General features: G+C 41.5%; 7 protein-coding genes across 7 annotated transcripts; 3 read left to right on the top strand and 4 right to left on the bottom strand.

Annotated features, from left to right (window-relative positions):
- Positions 1–228: 228 nt before the first annotated feature.
- LOC104819026 lies at positions 229–2,264 on the bottom strand. Its single transcript, XM_010548888.1, has 4 exons — positions 2,090–2,264; positions 1,888–1,987; positions 750–1,139; positions 229–531 (listed from the first exon to the last, which is right to left on the bottom strand). The coding sequence occupies exons 1-4, from the start codon at positions 2,194–2,196 to the stop codon at positions 397–399; spliced, it is 732 nt and encodes a 243-aa protein (XP_010547190.1). The 5' UTR covers positions 2,197–2,264; the 3' UTR covers positions 229–396.
- A 3,072-nt stretch (positions 2,265–5,336) lies between these two features.
- On the bottom strand, positions 5,337–6,669 carry LOC104819017 (small nuclear ribonucleoprotein Sm D1-like). Its single transcript, XM_010548877.2, has 4 exons — positions 6,571–6,669; positions 6,346–6,422; positions 5,740–5,931; positions 5,337–5,641 (listed from the first exon to the last, which is right to left on the bottom strand). The coding sequence occupies exons 1-4, from the start codon at positions 6,582–6,584 to the stop codon at positions 5,580–5,582; spliced, it is 345 nt and encodes a 114-aa protein (XP_010547179.1). The 5' UTR covers positions 6,585–6,669; the 3' UTR covers positions 5,337–5,579.
- Positions 6,670–8,144: 1,475 nt separating this feature from the next.
- On the top strand, positions 8,145–10,821 carry LOC104819018 (elongation factor Ts, mitochondrial-like). Its single transcript, XM_010548878.1, has 9 exons — positions 8,145–8,235; positions 8,416–8,750; positions 8,837–9,009; positions 9,139–9,228; positions 9,406–9,580; positions 9,659–9,843; positions 9,962–10,087; positions 10,222–10,310; positions 10,438–10,821. Exons 2-9 carry the CDS (start codon positions 8,444–8,446, stop codon positions 10,475–10,477), a joined length of 1,185 nt encoding a protein of 394 aa, XP_010547180.1. The 5' UTR covers positions 8,145–8,235; positions 8,416–8,443; the 3' UTR covers positions 10,478–10,821.
- A 230-nt stretch (positions 10,822–11,051) lies between these two features.
- LOC104819019 (chlorophyll a-b binding protein 8, chloroplastic) lies at positions 11,052–12,429 on the bottom strand. The gene is made up of 3 exons (XM_010548879.2): positions 12,218–12,429; positions 12,073–12,134; positions 11,052–11,862 (listed from the first exon to the last, which is right to left on the bottom strand). Exons 1-3 carry the CDS (start codon positions 12,359–12,361, stop codon positions 11,247–11,249), a joined length of 822 nt encoding a protein of 273 aa, XP_010547181.1. The 5' UTR covers positions 12,362–12,429; the 3' UTR covers positions 11,052–11,246.
- Positions 12,430–13,183: 754 nt separating this feature from the next.
- LOC104819020 (ultraviolet-B receptor UVR8) lies at positions 13,184–15,420 on the top strand. The gene is made up of 4 exons (XM_010548880.2): positions 13,184–13,598; positions 14,001–14,217; positions 14,319–14,637; positions 14,727–15,420. The coding sequence occupies exons 1-4, from the start codon at positions 13,237–13,239 to the stop codon at positions 15,209–15,211; spliced, it is 1,383 nt and encodes a 460-aa protein (XP_010547182.1). The 5' UTR covers positions 13,184–13,236; the 3' UTR covers positions 15,212–15,420.
- Positions 15,421–15,709: 289 nt separating this feature from the next.
- Positions 15,710–17,488, top strand: LOC104819021. Its single transcript, XM_010548881.2, has 6 exons — positions 15,710–15,848; positions 15,960–15,991; positions 16,474–16,626; positions 16,875–16,925; positions 17,215–17,267; positions 17,384–17,488. Exons 1-6 carry the CDS (start codon positions 15,799–15,801, stop codon positions 17,483–17,485), a joined length of 441 nt encoding a protein of 146 aa, XP_010547183.1. The 5' UTR covers positions 15,710–15,798; the 3' UTR covers positions 17,486–17,488.
- A 778-nt stretch (positions 17,489–18,266) lies between these two features.
- On the bottom strand, positions 18,267–20,872 carry LOC104819022. Its single transcript, XM_010548882.1, has 7 exons — positions 20,344–20,872; positions 19,806–19,905; positions 19,646–19,708; positions 19,299–19,416; positions 19,113–19,195; positions 18,903–18,964; positions 18,267–18,734 (listed from the first exon to the last, which is right to left on the bottom strand). Exons 1-7 carry the CDS (start codon positions 20,598–20,600, stop codon positions 18,623–18,625), a joined length of 795 nt encoding a protein of 264 aa, XP_010547184.1. The 5' UTR covers positions 20,601–20,872; the 3' UTR covers positions 18,267–18,622.
- Positions 20,873–20,891: the final 19 nt, after the last annotated feature.

The following is a 20,891-nucleotide window of genomic DNA, read 5'->3' as shown; positions in this document are numbered from 1 at the left end:
TAGCCAATATTCTCACAAGGGAAAACACAACAGAAGAATGTGGGGGTTTTACTTTTAGGCTGCTAAGGAGTTTCCTCAGTTTCTGGTGAACGAGATGAGACTATGAAGCTGTTTCCTTAACTAAAATAACCCAATTCCGCCAAAAATGGTTGACTCAACTGGTAGGTGGGTATGCGCAAAGAGTGTTTCACCCCGGTTCGAATCCCACCCTTGGCAAATCACGTATTATAAAAAAAAACCCATTTCCCCAAAATGAAAATGTTTTTGATTCTGCAGCGTATAAAAAAAAGTCTTGACAAAGGCTGTTTCAGTAAAAGGGCCACAAAAATGTGTAAGAGAGACAATGAAGCATCAAGAAGTGGGGAGAGATGTGAATGAAAAGATCTGACCTGGGGATTATCCATATAGGGAAAGCCAAGGCTTCTCTTCTCCTCCTTCTTTCGACGTCTTCGGCACGTTCCACTTGATTCCATCTCTCGAGAAACACAAACCTGTGGAACTTGCCACAAGCTCTCCTATTTCATGGATTACCTACAATGGCAACCATATGAAGTAATCATCATTCAGTAACAATGATGTATTTTTTTTTACAGAATTAACCGTGGAAATGACTTCACATGACTTTGGTACGACATGTCCTGGTCGGTCCATGTCACAGAAGAGATCTGTGGATAACTGCTGCCACAAGTGGTTTTAATCACCCAATTGAAAATGGAGAGCAGATGAGTTGGGCTTGAAGGAAAAACTACCTGAAGCTCTTCCTCTAGAGCTTTGTTGGATATGGCGGTACTTCTTTGCCCGATAAGAACAGTGGTAGGCATTCTTAAGACACGGGCCAGTTGAAGAAAGCATGACAATGGTTCATAATGGATCTGCAGTAATGGTGGTGGTCTCTGTATGCGAGAAGCACATAATTTACTAATCCCAGTTTCTGGACCAAGTTGCACATAACAAAGATTAGCATTTTCGCTACGTGATGCAAGAGATCTGTTCTGAAACTTAAGCTTCGAAGCCGCCACTAGAAAAGGAGCCACCACTGTCGGCAGAGTCGACAATCCCCTTGTAATTTGGTCCAGTAGCTCATTGATTGCACACGCTGTCGTGGGAGGCTCATAGCTTTGGAGAAGCAACACCGACACCTTGAAGGAGAATAAAAATCAAAAGTATAAGATCATGTCACTTATAGTTTTCCTTAAAAGCACGTTCAGTATGAATACAAGGGCCAAACATTGGGTCTGTCTGCACCATCATGATGCTCGTGAACGTGAACAATCATATAATAGGTCAGAATTCTGATAACCCAAAAGCATCACGTTATACCATTCATCTTAATCACATTCAAGATAAGCAACTCTCATATCATAATCAGATTTCACTTTGGCTGACAAGGACTTAAAATGAGCATTGTTCCTTTCACTCAAAGGAAGTCGACATCCTATTCCAACCTGTCTATCCTTATCAAGTGCCCCAAAGTCTGAACTTTCTTTCTTACAAGCCTCGGTCTTGGCTAAGCCAAACGAAAAAGCAATGTAATACGTAGTTCAGGCAGAGGTTTCAGGCTCAACGAAGCAAGAAACAGGAAAAAGAACACAAAAGCATCCATCATCTCGATTGATAGATAAACATAGGTGTCTAATCTGGGGGAACTATCTTCTACACAGCTGAAGTGACCATACTTCAATGCACAATGACCCTTTCGACTAGCCTAGATCATTGAATTCACATCTGTCTTCAAATCAAACAATAGGTTCCGTCTACAAGCTTAGGGCTAGCCACCAAATGTTCTTCGCAGCACAATTTCTCCTGTTTCCATAATCTCACAGCATAAATAGCAATTACTTTTCTCCACTTAATTTCTACCGAATCGAACAGAATCCAAGAAAAAACCTGGAAAACACCATTTTCATCGACGAAATGAATGATCTTTCCGCTGGCGCTGACATCTCCAATACCATACTTATCCAACGGAAGCTCGAAGGGTTCTTCTCTGCAGAAATTCAATGTCACGGAATCGAAACAAAGGAAAAAAAAAAAGAGAGAATGGAGTCCGAAGAGAAGTTGTGAAATCGAGGGAGAAAGAACGACTTACAGTATGCGAAGAGAGGAATTAAGGTTAGGGTTTAAAGCACCAATAATGGCAGTGGCAAAGCCATGGGGATCGTTCCAGAGGAAAACAATCTTCTCCGCTACTTTCATTCCGGAATCGGATTGGTTTAGGGTTTAGCTTTGGGGCTTTCGATTGAGACAGTGAATTGATTATAAAAATTTACAATATATATATACACACACTAACCATTATGAGACCGGACCTTGATTGGTCTTTTCCTGGTGAAAAAAGTGTAAGGCTTTGTAATTAATTATTTTACCAATTCAGGTTTCGAAGTGGTAGGGTCAAAAAAACTTCTCAATTTACGTTCGAGGTTCGAAATTGACCCGAATTCATTCGAAAAATATTGGATTTTGGGTTTAAGTTTTTTCGGTCCAATTTTTTTTTTTCACATCGAGTTTAAATCGAGTCTATTTCGAACCGGTACAAAAGTCTAATATTTTTTCAAAAAAATATTAATAAAAAATAATTTTATAAATAAATTGAATCATATAGTCGGATCTGATTCGAATACGAAATCTACATAATCGAGTTTTAGATTTGGTTATATAGACAAAAAAAATCGGATCGTCCGAATCTTAACCCAAAACTCTTAGACCGAATGCGGGTTTATGTGGGAGTAGAGCGGACCGACTTGATTGACACCTTTAAAAGAGACCTGAGTTGTTGGAAAAAAAAAGAACCCGGTTAGATCCGGTTTAATAATTGCATAGTGTGCCAACGTGTAGGTTAGCACTTGCATTTTCTCTCCATCTTGTCTTCCGACCTAATTACTGTCATTTTCTTGGTTGTAGTTCCAACCACCATTTGATCCAGCAAGTTACTACGCTCAGTTCTACCGCCCTACCTCTGACAGCGATGGACGTCTTTCTCCCTTTTTTACCCCAGGGGTTGCCACCAAATTCAATGGTGGTGTCACAGTATTGGTTCTTGTATTTGTGAAACACGTGATGATGACGACGTATCATACGTTTCTCCATGAGCCAACCAAACATAATAGTTTGACATAAAACCTCTTCTTAGGGATGTCAATTAAGCCTGGAGCCCGAAACCCGGCCCGAGCCCACCCGAAAATTATAAGGACACGGGCCTAAAAAATATAGGCTCATTAAACTTCGGGCTTTCGGACCTCGGGTCAAATGGGCTACGGGCCGGTCGGGTCGGGCCAGTCGGGTCTCGGTTCGGTTCTGGATTTTTTTTTAAAAATTGTATATTTCTTTTAAAAATATTCGGTTTTTCGGTATTTTTAAAGTTCGGTTCGGTTCGGTTCGATTCCAGAAAATTCGGTTTTCTACAAATGGTACCGTTCGGAAAATAACAACGGTTTCGGATCGAAAAAAATACCGTTTTAACGGTTCGGTTCGATCTGGTTCCGAAGAACCGAACCGAAACGCCCAGCCCTAAACAAAACCGTGTTGTGAATATATTCAATAAACCAAATTATTCAAGTACTTTGACCATAAATTAAGTCAATCTTTTATAGTATCCTATTTATTTAAACCGCAGCGTCAAGAATCTATGATTAAGGGGAAGAAGTCACTCGTAGACTTTCCTATGAAATTCATAAATAATTATATAACAACGAAAAAACATCGTAAATGTCTAAGATTCTTGCTCATGCGACATATTAAATAATTAAAGCGACTAATCATATGATTAAATCCGTTAATGACGTCCCCCCATCGGATCAAACAATAATTATAAAAATACTACTTGTAACAATTTAATTTTTGGTATGAAATAAACAATATATGCAAGTGGCACTAAAACTAAACGCAAATAAATACTAGGAAAATAATTGAAAACGAAATTTAAACTGTTCCAATTCCTTGGGAGCATGAATATATGGACGCAAACTACTTTGCAAGACCGTGTTCTACACAAGACAGCACCCCCAAAAGAAAAACACAAAGGAGTTCTCACAGATCATATTTCTGTTCTTGATTCAACCGAATCTTGGACGACAGAGGCGTTCCTCTCAAGGAAACAAGATAATGAAGGTATATACTTAATTTGAATCGGTTTAATTCGGTCTGTCTATTAAAAACTATAACCCAAACAATAACCAAATTTAAATTCGATTCGGCGCTGACCAAAAAATATGTGCATTTCATGAAGTTGGAGTCCTAGTATATAGAGTTAGGCTTCAATAAATAACCAATCAGAAATAACCGAACCGACCAGATGATAACCAGTCGATTAAGCGATTTTATTCGGTTAATAACCAAACCGTGCAGAACCCTGTTGGTCATACCGCTTTCAGTACCGATGGGTTAACATAACCCAATGTCAATACCATTAATTAGTTCAGTCAACCGTTTTGCTTTGTATGCAGCAAAAGATTGAAGATTCTTACAACCGTCCCTCAGACCCTGCAAGCCTCGGTCACATAGGTTCCTACACCGGTTAACGTGGAGTTTCTGCAAGTTATGGCAGTTATAGCCAATGGCTTCCCATCCCAAAACCCTAACCTCGTGGCACAGTGCCAAGTTCCACTCGTGGAGCAATGGGCAACCTTTTGCTATAGCTTCGATGGATTGATCACCGACTGTTCTGCACATCCTTAGGTTCAGGATTCTTAGTTTGGAGGCAAGCCCGGAACCTAATTCCGTCAATCCGTCCCTGCGAATGTAGCAACTTGCACCTGAAATGTTTAGAAACTCGATCCCGCCCCCGCTAAGCGGTTCAGTTCTCAGGTAAAACATATCTGATTGGGGGCCTCCTCCCAAGAGAATATGCGTCCCGAATCTGTAAAAACTGATGCGGGGATCATTATTATGCTTATGAAAAGACTATGTAGGCGTAACATCGGTGGAAATAAAGGGGGATTACAGGAACGAGATAGAGATAACAGGGGAAGGAGTGGATATGATCACACTGACGAGAGAGCTAAGGAAGGTGGTAGCATATGCCGAGCTCGTAAGCGTGAGCAAAGTCGAACCCCCGAAGAAACCCGATGACAAGAATGGCTGCGGGGAAAAGCCTGACGGGAAACAGGACGGTGGTGACAAACAGGCAAGGGAAAAAAAGCCCGAGCCTTTTTGTCCATGCCCTCATGGATATGGTGGTTTGCCTTGCTATCCCTATCCCTACCAGTGCTACCCTAACCAGTTACTTGCCGGGGAGCCCGTTTACAATCACGAGCCCCCGTGCACGATCATGTGAAACGGGTTACATCAGAGAATATTATACATTCAGCTATATTCATCACATGAATAAAGCTCTTAGCTCAAATTAAATATGTATGTTTGTGGGATTGCAACTGCATTGAAGAAACATGTTGCATATTACTACCATTTGGTTAAAACAAATTTCCTCCTTCCAAGAGTTCCTAGAAGCATAACTCGGTTACATATCCTACAAATCGAAGCACAAGTTCCCCTTCCTACAAATTTAAGTCACTGACCTCATCATTTTTATCCTGGACAGTAGCCAACAATGCCCACCAAGGGCACATGCACAGAGAATACATCTAACGGCCTCTGCCACGCCCACGCCCACGTCCACGTCCACGACCACGTCCAACAGGTTTCCCTGGAAATACAAAGAAAATGAAATGTGGAAACCAAATCAATAAGAAAGCTGATGCATAGAGTTATCCATTCACTTGAGCGAAACAGAGTAAGACTTACCAGCGGCAGCTTTCTTGGGCTTGATCCTGGGAGTGTCCTCCACGAGTAAAGTTTCCAGATTCAAGCTATCGGGAAGAATATAGTAGCGGATATTGTTACCCCTAACGCTTAGATGATCAAGTGTAACCGGGTTTTTCCCCTTCAAAGTCAGTTTAACGGTCTTCAGGTGAGTGTTCATGCTCACATCCACACCTAAAAAAACAGCAAGACTAACATTAGAAACATACTTTTTTTATTAATAAGATGAAGTCACATGAAATAAGATGAAATCAGTGAATTAGATTGCACCTCGGGGAGAACTATTGTGAAATATTGACAAACTAATAACTTCATTATATCTTCGCCAAACTAAATTTAAGCCTAAAAGGCCAATGGATAGATAGAGTTCCATCAACAACCACGGAACAGTAGCAACCGAAGTACACACATAATCTCAATCAAATGCTCATGATCTTGATAGTCTACAAGCCAATGAAATCGAGATTTTCGCGGCAATATTTGAAATGGAGCTTTGTGATTTCAGTACTAGATCCAGGAATCAACTAATGTAGCAGAGAAGAAAGGTCATGACTACGAATAAAACAACGAAGGGAAGAGACTGCCTACCAGTGATTGTGCCGTGGACAACAGTTCCGTTCTTCAGCTCGATCGACACGGTCTCATTGTTCAACTTCATCAAAAACCTAATCCATCCAAAGTGCAAAAATCATAACACACAATAAAGGAAAAGAAAAATTCGATTCAGACCGGAGATTTCTAAAGCAGAAGAGGGATTGCATACTGAACTTAGTTGAAATCCAAGGGGAAAAAAAAGAGAATCGGAACGATTACCTGACGAGCTTCATCTTCGAACGGAGACGAGAACAGCGGAGAAAGTAAGTGGTGAAGCTGCTGAAACCCTCGCCCCCCAAAACCCTCGTCTCGTTGAAATGAAATGAAATCCGATGAAGCGGGTCGTCATAAACCGGATCCGTATTTATGGGTCAGGATCCGATACGAATTGTGGGCCAATCTTGAACAGATTAACCATGATCCAGCTTCGAAAGACAACCATGGGCCTGAAGACATGAGTGACTGGGCAGGTGAGGGCCATTTCTTTTTCCTTCCGAGAAAACAAAACAAACCATGCCAAAATATTTTAATTGTTATTAAAATCTTTCCATCAATACATAAAAAAAATAAATTTTATCAATTAATAAATTAAAATTATAGTTTTAAACATATTTTGGTAATGATAGAATAATATCATAAATATATTTTAAATGGAATTAAAATAGATAAATTAATAAAATTGAAATATTTTGAACATTGTATAAATTTTATTTAGGTCTGTAATAATTGAAATTTTAATTTTAAAATTTTAGTTTTTTATTTTTTTTCCAAATTATAATATAATAGATAAGTAAAAAATTTTATCGAATCAAACCAAATAAAAAAAGACTCAAAATGTTTAAGAAAATCGTACAAATTATCGACATTATCACCGATAACTTTATCTATATATATATATATATATCATAGAGTAAGGAAGGGACACACCATCTCCGAATCTATCTCAAATATCACGCATGAAAACCATAAAACTCCGTATAAAAAATCCATATGACGATCCAAATTATCAAACATTAACCCAAGTTAGGGTGAGCGAGTGGCTGGCGTGTTGGCCAATACGTCTTCACGTTGGCTGTTCGATTCCTTAGTTTGGGAAAGAAAATTCACATGGACTATCCCGATCCTCTCGAATATGTAATTGAACCGAAGATCCGGTGAACTTCCATATCACCAAAAAAAATATATATCAAACATTACATTTGAAGTCGGATTAAGTCCGGCTAGAACCCATCGAATAATCTTCACGTGTTTATGATGCACGCATGCATCATGCTTTCCGTAATCCATTTCCATTACATATCCCAATCGACAGTTTTTATAAACATGCATATATGCCCATTACAATTTTAATAAGGTACCAGAATCATATTGACTTGGTACAATTCTCGGGTCCTCTGTTCTAGCAAATCCCGACAAATCAAGCATGAAGAAGCCCTGAAACAGAAGAGAAGATTCGCACCTGCTCTTCTACTGCCTCGAACAGTCTCCTTCTCCTTCTTCTTCCCCGAAAATGAGAAGAGAATAAGCGGAAGCAAGATCAGGAATCGCAGGATTTATCCCCTGCAGCGCATCACACCAAGATAACGTACACTCCTGCCCGCGTTTTATAAACAATTTAACTGCCGTTTCTTTGAGCCGTTATCTTGCCTTTACAATCTACACGGGCTATAGTTGGGCTTCTCATATTGGGCTTATAACGGCGTCAACTGGGCACTAAAACCATGGCGAATAAGCCTTATATGGTTGACAATTGAAACGGCGACGTATTGTGAGGTATTGCGGACAAACAAAACTGGGGTTTTAGGCTTTCTATTGCTCTGTTCTGTCTTCTGGTTTTTCAGTTCGTCGATTCTGAGATCCTGTCGTTGGTCCTTTTTTTGTGTGGTAAGTCTCCTTAGTTCGTTCGCATATGTTTTTTTCTTTGATTCTGGATGATTTTTCTTGAGATTCGTGTTCTACGAAAAAAACCCTTTCTTAAACCCTTGGATGCAGCAGATTTTGCTTTTCTGATTCAATTTGTTTTTCGTTTGGGCTTTTTTTAATCGTTTTGATTTCTGTTTATAGGTGAACATAAATCGAGGGTATTTCGGAAATGGCGTTCGCTAAAGCTATAAGACGGCCTGTTGGGATTTTCGTTTACAGTGCTACTGGTAGATTTGGTTCTGGAAATGAGTATTCTACTGTGGCAACCAAAGTGGAAGCTTTGTCTCAGTACAAGAGCTCGGGTTTGTCCGGATATGCGGACCCTTTTCGGGGTTTCGGGAGATTTTCACAGAGATTTAGTTCAGCGGCTCCTGCTGCATCGGAGCAAATGAACCTCATCAAGCAACTGAGGGAAAGAACAAGTGCTCCGATCAAGGATGTCAAGGCTTCTCTTGTGGAGTGCAATTGGGACATTGGTAAGAATCAGTTGCGTTTCTGATGCGTTTGTTTTCTTAGTCTTGTGCATTGTCTGGACTGTGTGTTGTTGTCGTGGCCATTGCAGAGGCTGCTCAGAAGGATTTGAGGAAGAGAGGGAAAGTATTGGCTTCGAAAAAGTCATCGAGAACCGCTGCTGAGGGATTGCTTGCGCTTGCTCAAGACGGGGAGAAAGCTGCGGTTATCGAACTCAATTGTGAGACAGACTTTGTTGCTAGAAACGAGATTTTCCAGTACTTGGTTAGTTGATCCATTTCATATTACTTATGTCACTCTATTGTGTCTGTAGACACTAGTTTGGATTCATGGTCGTCCTGTATGGTATCGTTTGAATTATCGAATTTCCATTAACATGGGCATGCTTTTCAGGCTTTAGCTCTGGCAAAGCACGCTTTGCTGGTTGAAAATGGTTCTCAGCAAGTCGCTGGTGTCTTTCCTTTTGGACCCGAGCTTTTTGAGGTTGGTTGTTTGATGTGCTTTAAGGTTTCTTTTTCCATTTTTCATTTCCTAACCCTGATGCTACGTTTCTGACAAAAGAAGTCGTCCTTCTCTTGCAATTTTTCTGAAGCTCTGAACACTATTCAAGGATGTCGACATTCAGTTTATATATAATTATCTTTAACCAATGCTATTCAGACTTTCAAGCTGAATCTTGATCATCCTAAAGTGAACGGTGAAACAACCGTTTCAAATGCAGTCACTGAGGTAGCTGCAATAATGGGGGAAAATGTAAAATTTAGGAGAGGTTTCTTGTTGTCAAAAACTTCACCTGGTGTTCTCTCTACTTATCTTCATACAAGCCCCCAACCCGGTACAAATATTTCAATGCCCATTCTCTATAACCTTCTATACTTTTCCACAGTCTTCTAACCGTTTAATTTTAAAACAGGGCTGGGTCGTATAGCGGGCATCGTTGCTTTAGAAGTTGGGGATGAGAATGCTCAAATAGATGCTGTCCAGCGTGTAGGCTCAGAACTGGCTATGCATGTTGTAGCAGCAAAACCCCTGTTTCTAACTAAGGACCACGTTTCATCAGAAGCACTGGCAAATGAACGTGAGGTTCTCAAGTCTCAGGTATTTGTCTCTTGATTGGTTGATGATTTATGGGTTGATTTTCCGAGGTCTGGAAAAGTCTCGAGTTTAAATTTTGTTTGTGACATAACATAATCTCTTGTCAAATGTGGTGTGATAGGCTGAAAGTACAGCCAAGTCTCAGATGGCTGTAGAGAAGATGGTGGAAGGGCGCATGCGTAAATACTTTGAAGAAGTTGTTCTTATGGAGCAAAAGTTTATTGTGAATGATACTTTGAACGTAAAGGTGTGTGCATATATACATTATAACACAAAGAATCAGTTATTCACTACCTTGTCTGTCATTGATTGTTGCTTGTCATAGCTGAATCTCTTGAAATGCTGCTAGGCCTTCATTTCTAAGTTTATGTTCTGTTCCAGACTCTTCTTGATAATTTGTCCAAGGAGGTGGGTTCCCCTGTGAAGGTCGGGAATTTTCTAAGAGTCGAGGTTGGGGAAGGAATTCAGAGGTAAATATAATAATGACTATACCTCTTGCATATACATATTTTTTTAACTTTGTAAATTCGGTTAAAACATCATTCAGTTGCTACTTCTGTAAATGCAATGACTGGAAGAATCACTTATTTTTTGCAGGCAGGAAGAATCGGATGAACCAGTAGCTCAATCTGCGTAAAGATCTGAATATGCTTTAAGCCGTAATGAGATTCTCCACCTTTCCCCCCGATTTAGTAGGCTCTAAATTCTTTAGATTTTGCTAATGCTTTTGTCCTTCGATAAAGATTGCTCACAATGAGATTTCGATGCTATGTCAGAGATTGCTGAATGTTTGCCCTTCCCCATTTTCTGTTGCTATAAAAGCATGAGTTTGTATTCTCCACACCATCTGGCTAATAAGAAGATCTACTACTTCCATTGCTTACTTCGGGTTTTTGCTTCAGACCAGAAGTTATGAAACATTTGTGTTTCCTTGTTCTTCGACCACTATCATCATATGAAGGGCCTGTACTGTAATGTTTACCCTAGAGATTGTGTTTCATGTTCTTGATTTATCAACTGAGTGTTTCGCGGGAGACCGTGTTTGATTTCTGTACGAGGATCCTCTTAATCGTCCTACTTCTGTATTATACAGGTATCAGCTAAATCACCATCTCAAGATTAGCTTTTTAACCTTGTATGGTGTTTCCTCCTTGTGTTTTATTAAGATTTATGCTTTATGAATGAATCTCTGAAGCAGCTAAGACAAACAGTTAACCCTAAAAGCTGTTTTTCTAAGCCTTTAACATTGTCATATTTCTTACAGAACATGAATATGTTTGTTTACACAGGCATGTTACATATGTGGAGAAGCCGATGGTACCAAGAACAGGACACTGCAGGATACAAGAGGGAGAGGGACACGTTGGGAATTTTTTTTTCCCGACGACAACACGGATCACATAATCTCAGTGGAACTTGAGGCTAGTCAAGATGTTGTTATTGACGGGATCTGCCAAGTGATCAAGAAGGTTCTGGTATGGTCCAACACCGGTCACTAGCCCCTGCACGAAGTAACCCAAGATGGCCAACATAGCCAATCTACCGTTCTTGACCTCCTTGAGTTTCAATTCCTTCATCGACTTCTCGTCTTTTCCAAACCCTAGAGGGTTAAAGAAGGGTCCTCCAGGGTAAGCCGGGTCACCCGACCCGCCCAGACCCTTTTCCAACCCTAAGAAGTATTGTTTCCCCATGGATCCCGGCTTGGCCCAGTCCTGGAACCTCCTGTGCTCTGCGAATCCCATAAGAGCCATCTCGAGGACAAAGAGCGTGTAAGGATCGGCCCAGTAGTTGTATGTTCCTGCAGGAGGGATCACACCGGTTTTGAACCATGGAAGAGCTGTTTCTTGGGGAATCAGACCGGCTTTTCCCAGAATCTCGGGGGCTATGGCTCCTGCTGCTCCCAACATAGCGAACCGTCCATTGATTATCTCTCCATAGGCTAACCATCTCGGCTCGATGAACCCTCCGGTGCCTTCTGGGTCCGAAAGACCAAGTGGGTCGAAGCCAAAGTCACCGGGTAAGCTGCAGAATCCCCAGAGTTGACGTAACTAGAACATCTAAGAGAGCATAACTAGGTAAAATCGTAGATCATGTCTTCAAAAGGATGAATCTTTTGTGTATAACAGGTACACAAGATCAATCTATGATCACTTCATCAATCGTATCCGACAAATCTTAGCATTTGTTTGAATTCGCGATAACCTTATCTGTTGTAATCAGAACAAGGTTTACCTGCCATCCAAGTAGGAGAGACTCTGCTTTGATGCAAACCACAATTGTCTGTCTGCTCCTTGCTGAGATCCAATGCACAAATCATGATCAGATTCACACACACGCACACACATGCATATATATACATACATATGTGGAGATATACCTTGACAGGAGGAGTTGAAGCAGCCCTAACGACAAAAGAGCCCTTCTTTGGCACCAAAAATGAAGTGGGTCTGGCGCCAAGAATCTGTCTCGCTGTCTCTACAGAAGAGCTGAGTGAAGAAGACACAAGTGCTTGTGTCGCCATTGTTGCAGTTTCCTTGCTCCTTGTTGTGGTTTCAGTGAGAGATGACAATAATATCCAAAGGGAGTGGAGGAACGAAGTGACAAGGGCCAATGAATTTACTTGTGGGCTTGAAATAGCCACGTGGTTTTTGCTCAGATTAGGTCAGGATCTGATTCACCAACAGGATATGTCCACGTGGCATCATTGGCTGGATAAGAGGTCTTGTTTATGTTCCTGATTATCTGCCACGTCAGATTCTCCTTCCACGTGGCATATTACCCGCCAAGGAATTGTTCCATTTTGCATTTTTGTCACGTTCATAAATAACAGTAAAAATCTTTAGGTGGAATCTGATTGGTTAGAGCTAAAGCTTCTGAACGAATCGGAGAGAAAGATATTTTTTCCAAACCGAATCATATTCCATTTGGTCCAAATTCTACAATTCCAAACTAAGAATTCGATTTGGTTAAGTTAATCATTTATCAAATTTGGAACTAAATTCTAATCGAAACTGAAATAAAAGAACCAACTTTGTCCATCTACAATTGGAATAAGAAAATTGTAAACGTTATATTAGTTTTGAAGAATTTGAACCGGTTTGAAATGTATTTAACTACGGTTCGGTTCGATGTATGTTCAATTCAGGTCTATTTGAAGTTTTTGCGTCTATTGAAAGTGGTTTCAGTTTTTTTTGGTTCGGTTAGTTTGGGTTGAAAGAACAAACCGAAATTGAAAACGGTTGGGTATCTTCCCAACTTTCTATTCATAGAAAAACCTCTAAGCGGGAGAGAGGCTTTGTACGGAAGGATTTATGAGCGAACCCTCTGTTTCTGTCCGATGGTTTCATTGACATTCAAAGTGGAACCTCTCCATCCATTCAGATTCTCCAGCGAGAAATGCTGCGATTACCGTCGATCACGAAGGTGAGAGTCCGGAAAATTTCTTCTTCCGATTTGAAATTCTGGAAAGAGATTCTCTTCAATGGCGTTAGCAGAAGAAGAAGGTTCACGACCAATCCCGGTGGAAGAACTGTGATGAGCTTCGGCGACGGCAGTCATGGCGCTCTGGGCCATTTGCCGGAGATTACGGGGTTCGGAACCGATGCCTACGAGCCCATCATCGTCTGTAACCTTCCTTCCGATGTCTCCAACGTAGCCGCCGGGCACTACCACTCCCTCGCAGTCACTTGCGGCGGTGAGATTTGGGCTTGGGGTCGCAACGATGAGGGTCAGCTCGGTCGAAGCACGTTTGCCGCTAGGTAATTTCGGAGCAGAAACATCCTAAATGACTCTTACATTGGCTTCTTCAGCTGTTGTTCTGATATACTTTTTGTGCGTGTGTGCTTGCTGTTACTGTTATTATCTTCAAGTACGAGTCTTGTGAGGAAGCGATTGGCGATGAGAGATTAATCTGTTGATGTATAGCGTTACCGGATCATATTCATAGTTTGTAGATTGGCTATGTCTCTGATCAAATATTTGTGCTTCCTCGAAAATGATTATCAGAAAGGCATGTACTTCACTCGCTTTACATAGCGAGTTCAGGAATGATGCTTTTGAGGGTCATAACAATGGCACTTGGTGGGATTGTTATGTCAGCATGTCTGGAGTTTTGATGCAAAGCTGTGTAATGATGATGAAGATGTTTCAATAATTAACAGAGATGCGAGGAGTGAACCCAAGAGAGTAGAAGGCTTAGATAATGTGAATGTTAGGGCAGCCTTTGCATCTGGAGTTGTTTCAGCGGCCATTGGAGATAATGGCTCTTTGTGGGTTTGGGGAAGATCCAAGAGAGGACAGCTTGGTCTTGGAAAAGGAATCGTGGAAGCTCTAATTCCTTCGAGAGTTGAAGCCTTAGCTGAAGAACACATAGCTAAGGTCGGGAAACTAATTTTGATGATCCTTCTTGTGTAATCGATCTAATACGTGTTGAACTCTTTACAGGAAGGTACACTGAAAGGCTAATTCTCTTTTGATAGGTATCCTTTGGTTGGGGTCATGCACTTGCACTTACCATGGATGGGAAACTTTTCGGCTGGGGTTATGCAGCTGATTGTAGGATAGGCAATGTCGGAGTGCCACTTGAGGCATCTATGCTGGATTCACACTTAAACGTGGCTGGAACAGATCAACAAATTTCAGATTTGAATCTTGAAGCGGCCGAAAAGCAAGTCCTGCAAGCGATGACGAAGGAGAGCAGCATGCCGATAGCTTGGGAACCTCGTCTAGTTGAAGAATTGAGTAACGTGAAAGTAGCAGATATTGCATGCGGGTTTGATCACTCATTGGTCCTTTGTGGTAAGTTAAGAATACCGGCCTAATCTTCTAACTCAGAGTCCAAATACGTTGTGAAGATAGTTTATACACATTAGCTTTTCTGATTTTAGGTGATGGCACCCTTTTGAGCTCCGGTAGCAACATCTACGGTCAGCTGGGTCGGTCCAAACAAGACCTAGGAATGTTCCCTGTTGACATAGCTGAACACCCGATTTCCATAGCTGCTGGTCTTGGTCATTCTTTATCTATCTGCAGCATCAAGTCATCCAATTCGACCAACACAGATGGAGCAAAGATCATCTCATGGGGTTGGAACCGGAGTCATCAGCTCGGGAGGGGAGGATCCGAAAGCCTGCCGAGAGAAGTAGAGGGTCTGGAAGGGGAAACTCCTACGACAGTATCTGCAGGGCGTGTCCACTCCCTGGCTCTAACAGACAAAGGCGACTTGTGGGTTTGGGGTTGCGGTAAGAACGGAAGACTCGGGCTTGGAAGCTCGATTGATGAGGCTGAGCCGATGTTGCTTGAGGGTTTCGAGGGCCGTGTTCTTCAAGCTACCTCGGGTTTGGATCACAGCTTGATCCTAGTGGCTCAATAACTCACCCAAAATCAACATTGAGATTGTTATACAAGTGATGTGAATCTTCAGAAGGATTTAATGAGGCCTGGTGTAAAGATTGAAAGTTCACAATATCAAAAGTTGAGAACTTGCAACATGTAACATACATTGCTTAACATCTACGGATTGGAAGGTAGATGTAAAAGATTTTGTATGTAACCTCCTTTTCCTGGAAGTAGTTTTTTGTAGGTAAAATGTTCATTTTTCCTGGATATCAACGGATCAATTTTAAGGGTTTTCTTGATTTGTAAGTGAAGGAATGCGGTTTCCGTTTTCTTGGTGGTTTAATCGGTTGGATTTGGATATGGGCTGAAAAGAACAAATAAAAAATAGGAGGATGAAATCTCAATTTCATCAAAATTTAAGGCAAGTAACGAAGATTACGGAAGGGTGTAATGAAGCGAGAGAGCGCGAGCACTTGGCGGACACGCGCCAAAAGAGCCGCGCGTGAGAATAAAGACTCGCGACGACCCATTTTTCTAAGTGCTCTTGTGTAGAGCGAAGAGTTGACAGATCTCCACGGGGAGAGATCGTTCTCGGGAGAGACGGAGAACCATAGCTCGTCAATGGCGGATTCGAGCTCGGCATCGAAACGGTATACTCCCCCTAACCAGAGGTAACTTCTCTCTTCCTCTTTCTCTCTTCTTTGTTGGCTTTTGAGTATTCTTCTCTGTGTTGACTCGGCGATTTGGTGCTCATTTTTTTGCTGCTTATCTTTGGATCGCAGGAACCGTTCTTTGAATCGCCGGAAACCGGGAGGTTCGTGGGTTCTCTCTCGATTTGAATTTTGTTTGTTTCTTACGGATTTACTTGCTTCTCTTGGAGGAATGGGGATGAATTCTTGGCTGCGATAGTATCTAATTCTCTGGTATCAAGCTTAGATTAGCGAATATGGAGGAACAAGTCCAAGAAGTGTGATTAGGGGTGTATGTATTAGTGTAGAAACTCTAGTAGCGTCGCTATCATGGAAAATCTATAAGCTGATGATAATACGGTAGGTGATGATGAGCTCATGAACTTTTTAGGAAGAAAACGATACTGTCAGCCGAAAAGTTATGATTTATACCTTCTCCAAGCGGAAACCGGTGATTATTATTCGTTTCTTAATGTTGGGTTCTCGGTCCAATTTGGTTTGATTTCATGGAAAACAAGATCCTCTTCAAGTATGTAGTGATAATGTCAAAGATGGTGGAGTTTCTAGGTTTGTTTTCTGGGTTAATTTTAGGTAAAAAATGTTGCAGAATTGGACCGAACAAGCAGCTCCCAAGGGAATGAGAGTGAGAAGAGCCAAGTCCCGGCCTCGAAGAACGTCCCTGTGGTGTCGAACTCTGCTACGAGGATTATACCTCTAGAGGGGTGTTACAGGAGTGAAGCTTATCAGCTCCTGAGTGAGCGTATGTATCTGACCCGACCCGACTCGGCTTGTTAATTTTGCAGAAGTTTTTTAACATATTTTACCATCTCATCATCCCTTTCATGAACTAGACCGTGCGTCTTGAATAATCTTTGAACCTGTTGCTAGTATTACACCCTTACCAAATTGCTCAACATTATCGGCATTATTAGGTTCTGAATTTCGTGTTTATCTACGCATTCGAAGCACTTGTCATTTTCATGTGTTCCTTGTGTTTTATGATTGCAGGCTGGGCAGCTGCAATGCATCTCTACAACGATCCTACTGTGGATTTATCTGGTGAGTCCAAGCTCATCCATGTTTTGTGCCGTTCGATATGTATGTCCTTACACATTACACCTCCTGCAATCTTTTGGTCTTCTTTCGCTTAGGTTGCTGTGGAAATATTATCAAATTGTTCTGTTCCAAGAAATTATCATAATCCAAGATTCACACGTCGAACTTGTATTTCTCTCGTTTCTTCCTGGTCCGAGAACTCAGGAACACGATGTTCTGAGATCCAGACATTGGGATTTTGAACTGATCGTTGGTTTCTTTTTCTGTTATGAAATTGCGTTTTTTCTTTCAGAGAGACCGATCATGTACTACGGTGGAGATGTTTGGGGAAGACTGCCTCATAAGGTAAAACCGGCTTTTTCGCCCTCTTTCATACGCTTTTAGTGCTTCTCATTAGTTGTAACATCATCCATTCTCACAAGATGGTTGTTTCGCCGAACCAAAAAAAAAAATATTCTCAGATAATGGCTTCGGCAAACAAAGCGGGACCTCCGCCCCAAGACTACAGGAGCGAACTCAGCCGTGGATTGCTGACTCCAAGGCCGACAAGTTTTAATCATTGACCACTCTTCGAGTCACCATCAGTTTACCTGACTCAGCCTCTTGCTCATCTACATCACTCTCCAAAGACGGCATTGAATCAGATTCACCCTCAGCTTCAGTTTCAACCTCTCCGTTATTACGAAAGTTCTTCGATTCGGGCACTCATTTGCATAGTGTCCTCTGTCCAAACACTTAAAACATCGAATATCTCGAGTACGTAATGGAAGGGCATCAGGAATACCTTGCTTTCTTGGCTGAGAAGTTTCAGGTTTGCCCTCGGGTTTTGCTCAACTTTTGAACCAAAAGGTTGCTTATCTTCTTTGTGGAAATGTGGTCGAGCATTGGAAGAGTTGGAACCAAATTTCTGATGGGGTTTTGATGAGGTCATCGACCTAACCACGGATACAGATGAGCACAATGGATCGGATGAGAGCAAGGAGTGCATGGAAGAGGAGCTGAGCTCGGAAGCAGAATGCAACAACACCGATTGACCCCTCTTTCCCGTCGCTTTTCTGTACCGCTGCTCGAGCCCCCCCAGCAGGCGAAACAATCTTTCGGTGTTTCGGGAATGTAGGGACTTGGTTTAGGCCAATGTAATTGTCGTGGGATCTTGAAAGCAAATATCAAATGGATGTGAACCAAAATGCCTTAGTGTAGTGTGTTATTGGTGGTTTTATCATGGTTCTACTCTATGCCCATACCGGCATTCAAACCGGTCGGTTTTCTTACTCGGTTTAACCGTTGTTTATTTGTGGTTTGGTTCTCCAACCTTTGAGCCTTTTCCCCCCCTTTCCTTAAGGATATCTGAACATGGAATTCTTGAAGGTAATACAAAAGACATTGACTTTGTTACAAAAGCCACATACTTTGGGCATCAGTTCTATTAAACTTGCATCTTATGATAAACCTAATCACACCTTCCACGTTGAACCAATTTTATACAGAGCATTTGTCACAACATGACTCTCTATTCACATTCTACTACAAGACGTTACACCCTACAAAGGGATATATGAACAGAACTAAAGTTCATTGATGAACAGGCTAACTCTAAGATTCGGGGAAAAGACCGGTTTATTCACCTCTTTTTGCTTGAATTGGATTAGAGAAATTGGTCAGGAGAACCATTGATGATGAGAGCTTCTCTATATAAGAGGTCATGACTTCATTTGACGAGACGGGTGAGGAAGGATTGAATTCGCCAGCTCATCGTTCACCTTCACCGGAAGAGGGGGCATCTGCTTCATTACCTCTGGCATGTCATTCAAACTGCAGAAGAGTCGTTCAACCATTAGTTACTTTAACTTGGAAACATTTGCTCGGTCGGGTTTTTTGCTGTCTTGGAAAAGAGAAACAATGAGGGAGAGAGAAACGAAGCATAAACTCTGCTTGCCTAACATGGCCTGTAACATAAAAGATGAGTTAAAGAAACTTTACTCGTTCAAGATTGTGAGAATGTTGTCTCGGATTTTGCAGAAGAGGCTGATGTTTTCGTGTATCTGCAATGCAAAGAAAGAAACAAGAAAGAAACTCACAGATAATCAGAGAAACATGGGTCTCTATTCTCTAGTTATGTTCACCACCATACATTATTAGGAAGTCCATAACATAAATTTTCACTGCGTTGAATTGAGAAGAGCATTTCACCTGGAAAGCTGAGAAATTTGGGGAAATTTGATTGAACATCTGAGCATTTTGCTCAAGAAGATCTCCGGTCACACCACCAATAGCTGCAAGAAACATGGTTTTAAGACAATTGAGCCTCTCCTCTCTATTCCAACCTCTAAGAGCATCGATTGAAATAAAAAAAGAAATGCAGATTCTCAGACTAACCTTTGAAAGATATACCGTCATCGGTATCCATGGTCATCATAGGTGGAGCGTATGAAGGTCCGTTAGGATGCACATTCAAATGAGGTGAAGACTTCACCGAAGAATCTGTAGCTTTTTCCTGTCAATCAGTACAATTCGAGATTTAGATTTTGGTCTTGTGAACTTCTCCATATGCCACACAAGCAAATGTTAAAGTGAACCAGAGTGATGGAGATCCAACACAATGCAAGAAAGAAAGAAAGAAAAAGAAGGTTACACTATAAAACCCAAACAAGCAAATTATAGGCATGAATTACCCAGACATAAAATACTAATAAGTAATCTGCAGAAACACAGGAAGAACACACCTTTCTATCTTTGCTTTTCCTTGACGAATGGTCCTCTTTCCTACGCTTTCCGTTTTCCTTTTTCTGTGATCACACAAGAGACATTAACAATGATGGAGACCAATTCATAAAAATAAAACAGAACAGAAACGAACAGCGATAGTGCATTAAGAAAACTCACATTCATCCATCTACATCTCAGGGCCACATCCCGGACTGTTTTGTCCTTCAATTGCATTGCAATCTTAGCATAACGTACGATGGCAGATTCTGAGGCATACCTGTAAAACATCGTTTACCAAAGGGTGAGGGAAATATTGACAACAACCATACTAAACTTAAAGGCAAGGTTAACTGAGAACCGATCTGAATGGTTATCTTCAAAACATATCCTTCAAGCTTATAGCTTGAAAAGAATCATGCCTTGAGACATAAAAAGCTAAGGAACAACACCAGCGAACCATCTCGCTCTTGCTTAAATCAGAAACCCTAATGACACAAATTGCACCCAATTAACTAATCTGAGACCAGCTAAACACAAAATAGATCACGATTCAAGACAGCTGGTAAATAGCAAAAACCTGCACATCAATTTGAGGGTAAGAGATACAGTTTCACTAAGCTAACATGTAGATAACAATGAACCACAATGGACATATGTAGCGGATGAAACAGTAAGACGACGGTGGTATAATGAAGAGAGAAACAAGAAGACACACTTGGCTAGCAAATCCTCCAACAGGGACTGCTCCTCAGAGCTCCAATCGACGGAGATTCCTGGGTTATGCCTCAAAGCTGCAATCGTCGGATTATTATCCGCAGCCGCGGCGCCACCGCCGGAGCCACCGGAATTTTCTCCATTATTTGCCGAATTCACAGCAGCTTCATTCGTCGCCGAGGAAGACGTCACTTTCTCCGCTGCCGTCGCCGAAGAACCCTCTTGATTGCTCCCCGATGGGTTTGCGCTCGCCGCCATAATTACCCAGATAGGACCTTAATTACGCCTTAACTACCGGTAATCACTCCCGCCCTCGTCATAGAGACACTTGCTTTCCCCGATTTTACGGAGAATTTTTCACCCAAAGTGTGAGAATTTGCAGAGATTGTCAGGGTAAATCTACGTCGGGATTGGAACAGAGAGGCAGACAGAAATGGGCGCTGGGAAAATACGGTCGCCGACTGGTTTTCGCTTCGGAAAAATGGAATCTTTGAACGGCAATCATGTTTATCTTTTTCCTCCCGATTTCGATTTCGGACTTTCGTCTTT

Source organism: Tarenaya hassleriana, unplaced genomic scaffold (genome assembly GCF_000463585.1).
Source record: "Tarenaya hassleriana unplaced genomic scaffold, ASM46358v1 Cleome3, whole genome shotgun sequence".
NCBI lineage: Eukaryota > Viridiplantae > Streptophyta > Magnoliopsida > Brassicales > Cleomaceae > Tarenaya > Tarenaya hassleriana.
Note: the sequence above shows the minus strand (reverse complement) of the source record. Positions and strands in the feature narration are given on the sequence as shown.

Excerpts from the sequence above, each read along its gene's own strand:
- LOC104819026 (XM_010548888.1), bottom strand. The coding sequence starts at position 2,196 with ATGAAAGTAGCGGAGAAGATTGTTTTCCTCTGGAACGATCCCCATGGC. Across the intron at positions 1,988-2,089 it reads AATTCCTCTCTTCGCATACT|AGAAGAACCCTTCGAGCTTC; the intron begins GTAAGTCGTTCT and ends GAATTTCTGCAG. Across the intron at positions 532-749 it reads CTCTAGAGGAAGAGCTTCAG|GTAATCCATGAAATAGGAGA; the intron begins GTAGTTTTTCCT and ends TTGCCATTGTAG.
- LOC104819017 (XM_010548877.2), bottom strand. Across the intron at positions 5,932-6,345 it reads TGTCCACGGCACAATCACTG|GTGTGGATGTGAGCATGAAC; the intron begins GTAGGCAGTCTC and ends CTGTTTTTTTAG. Across the intron at positions 5,642-5,739 it reads GCCCAAGAAAGCTGCCGCTG|GGAAACCTGTTGGACGTGGT; the intron begins GTAAGTCTTACT and ends TTGTATTTCCAG.
- LOC104819018 (XM_010548878.1), top strand. The coding sequence starts at position 8,444 with ATGGCGTTCGCTAAAGCTATAAGACGGCCTGTTGGGATTTTCGTTTAC. Across the intron at positions 9,010-9,138 it reads ACGAGATTTTCCAGTACTTG|GCTTTAGCTCTGGCAAAGCA; the intron begins GTTAGTTGATCC and ends CATGCTTTTCAG. Across the intron at positions 9,229-9,405 it reads TTGGACCCGAGCTTTTTGAG|ACTTTCAAGCTGAATCTTGA; the intron begins GTTGGTTGTTTG and ends AATGCTATTCAG.
- LOC104819019 (XM_010548879.2), bottom strand. The coding sequence starts at position 12,361 with ATGGCGACACAAGCACTTGTGTCTTCTTCACTCAGCTCTTCTGTAGAG. Across the intron at positions 12,135-12,217 it reads CTTCAACTCCTCCTGTCAAG|CAAGGAGCAGACAGACAATT; the intron begins GTATATCTCCAC and ends ATTGGATCTCAG. Across the intron at positions 11,863-12,072 it reads CTCTCCTACTTGGATGGCAG|CTTACCCGGTGACTTTGGCT; the intron begins GTAAACCTTGTT and ends GGGATTCTGCAG.
- LOC104819020 (XM_010548880.2), top strand. The coding sequence starts at position 13,237 with ATGCTGCGATTACCGTCGATCACGAAGGTGAGAGTCCGGAAAATTTCT. Across the intron at positions 13,599-14,000 it reads CGAAGCACGTTTGCCGCTAG|AGATGCGAGGAGTGAACCCA; the intron begins GTAATTTCGGAG and ends AATAATTAACAG. Across the intron at positions 14,218-14,318 it reads CTGAAGAACACATAGCTAAG|GTATCCTTTGGTTGGGGTCA; the intron begins GTCGGGAAACTA and ends CTCTTTTGATAG.
- LOC104819021 (XM_010548881.2), top strand. The coding sequence starts at position 15,799 with ATGGCGGATTCGAGCTCGGCATCGAAACGGTATACTCCCCCTAACCAG. Across the intron at positions 15,992-16,473 it reads GAATCGCCGGAAACCGGGAG|AATTGGACCGAACAAGCAGC; the intron begins GTTCGTGGGTTC and ends AAAATGTTGCAG. Across the intron at positions 16,926-17,214 it reads TCCTACTGTGGATTTATCTG|AGAGACCGATCATGTACTAC; the intron begins GTGAGTCCAAGC and ends TTTTTCTTTCAG.
- LOC104819022 (XM_010548882.1), bottom strand. The coding sequence starts at position 20,600 with ATGGCGGCGAGCGCAAACCCATCGGGGAGCAATCAAGAGGGTTCTTCG. Across the intron at positions 19,906-20,343 it reads TTGGAGGATTTGCTAGCCAA|GTATGCCTCAGAATCTGCCA; the intron begins GTGTGTCTTCTT and ends GATGTTTTACAG. Across the intron at positions 18,735-18,902 it reads ATTCTCACAATCTTGAACGA|TTTGAATGACATGCCAGAGG; the intron begins GTAAAGTTTCTT and ends ACTCTTCTGCAG.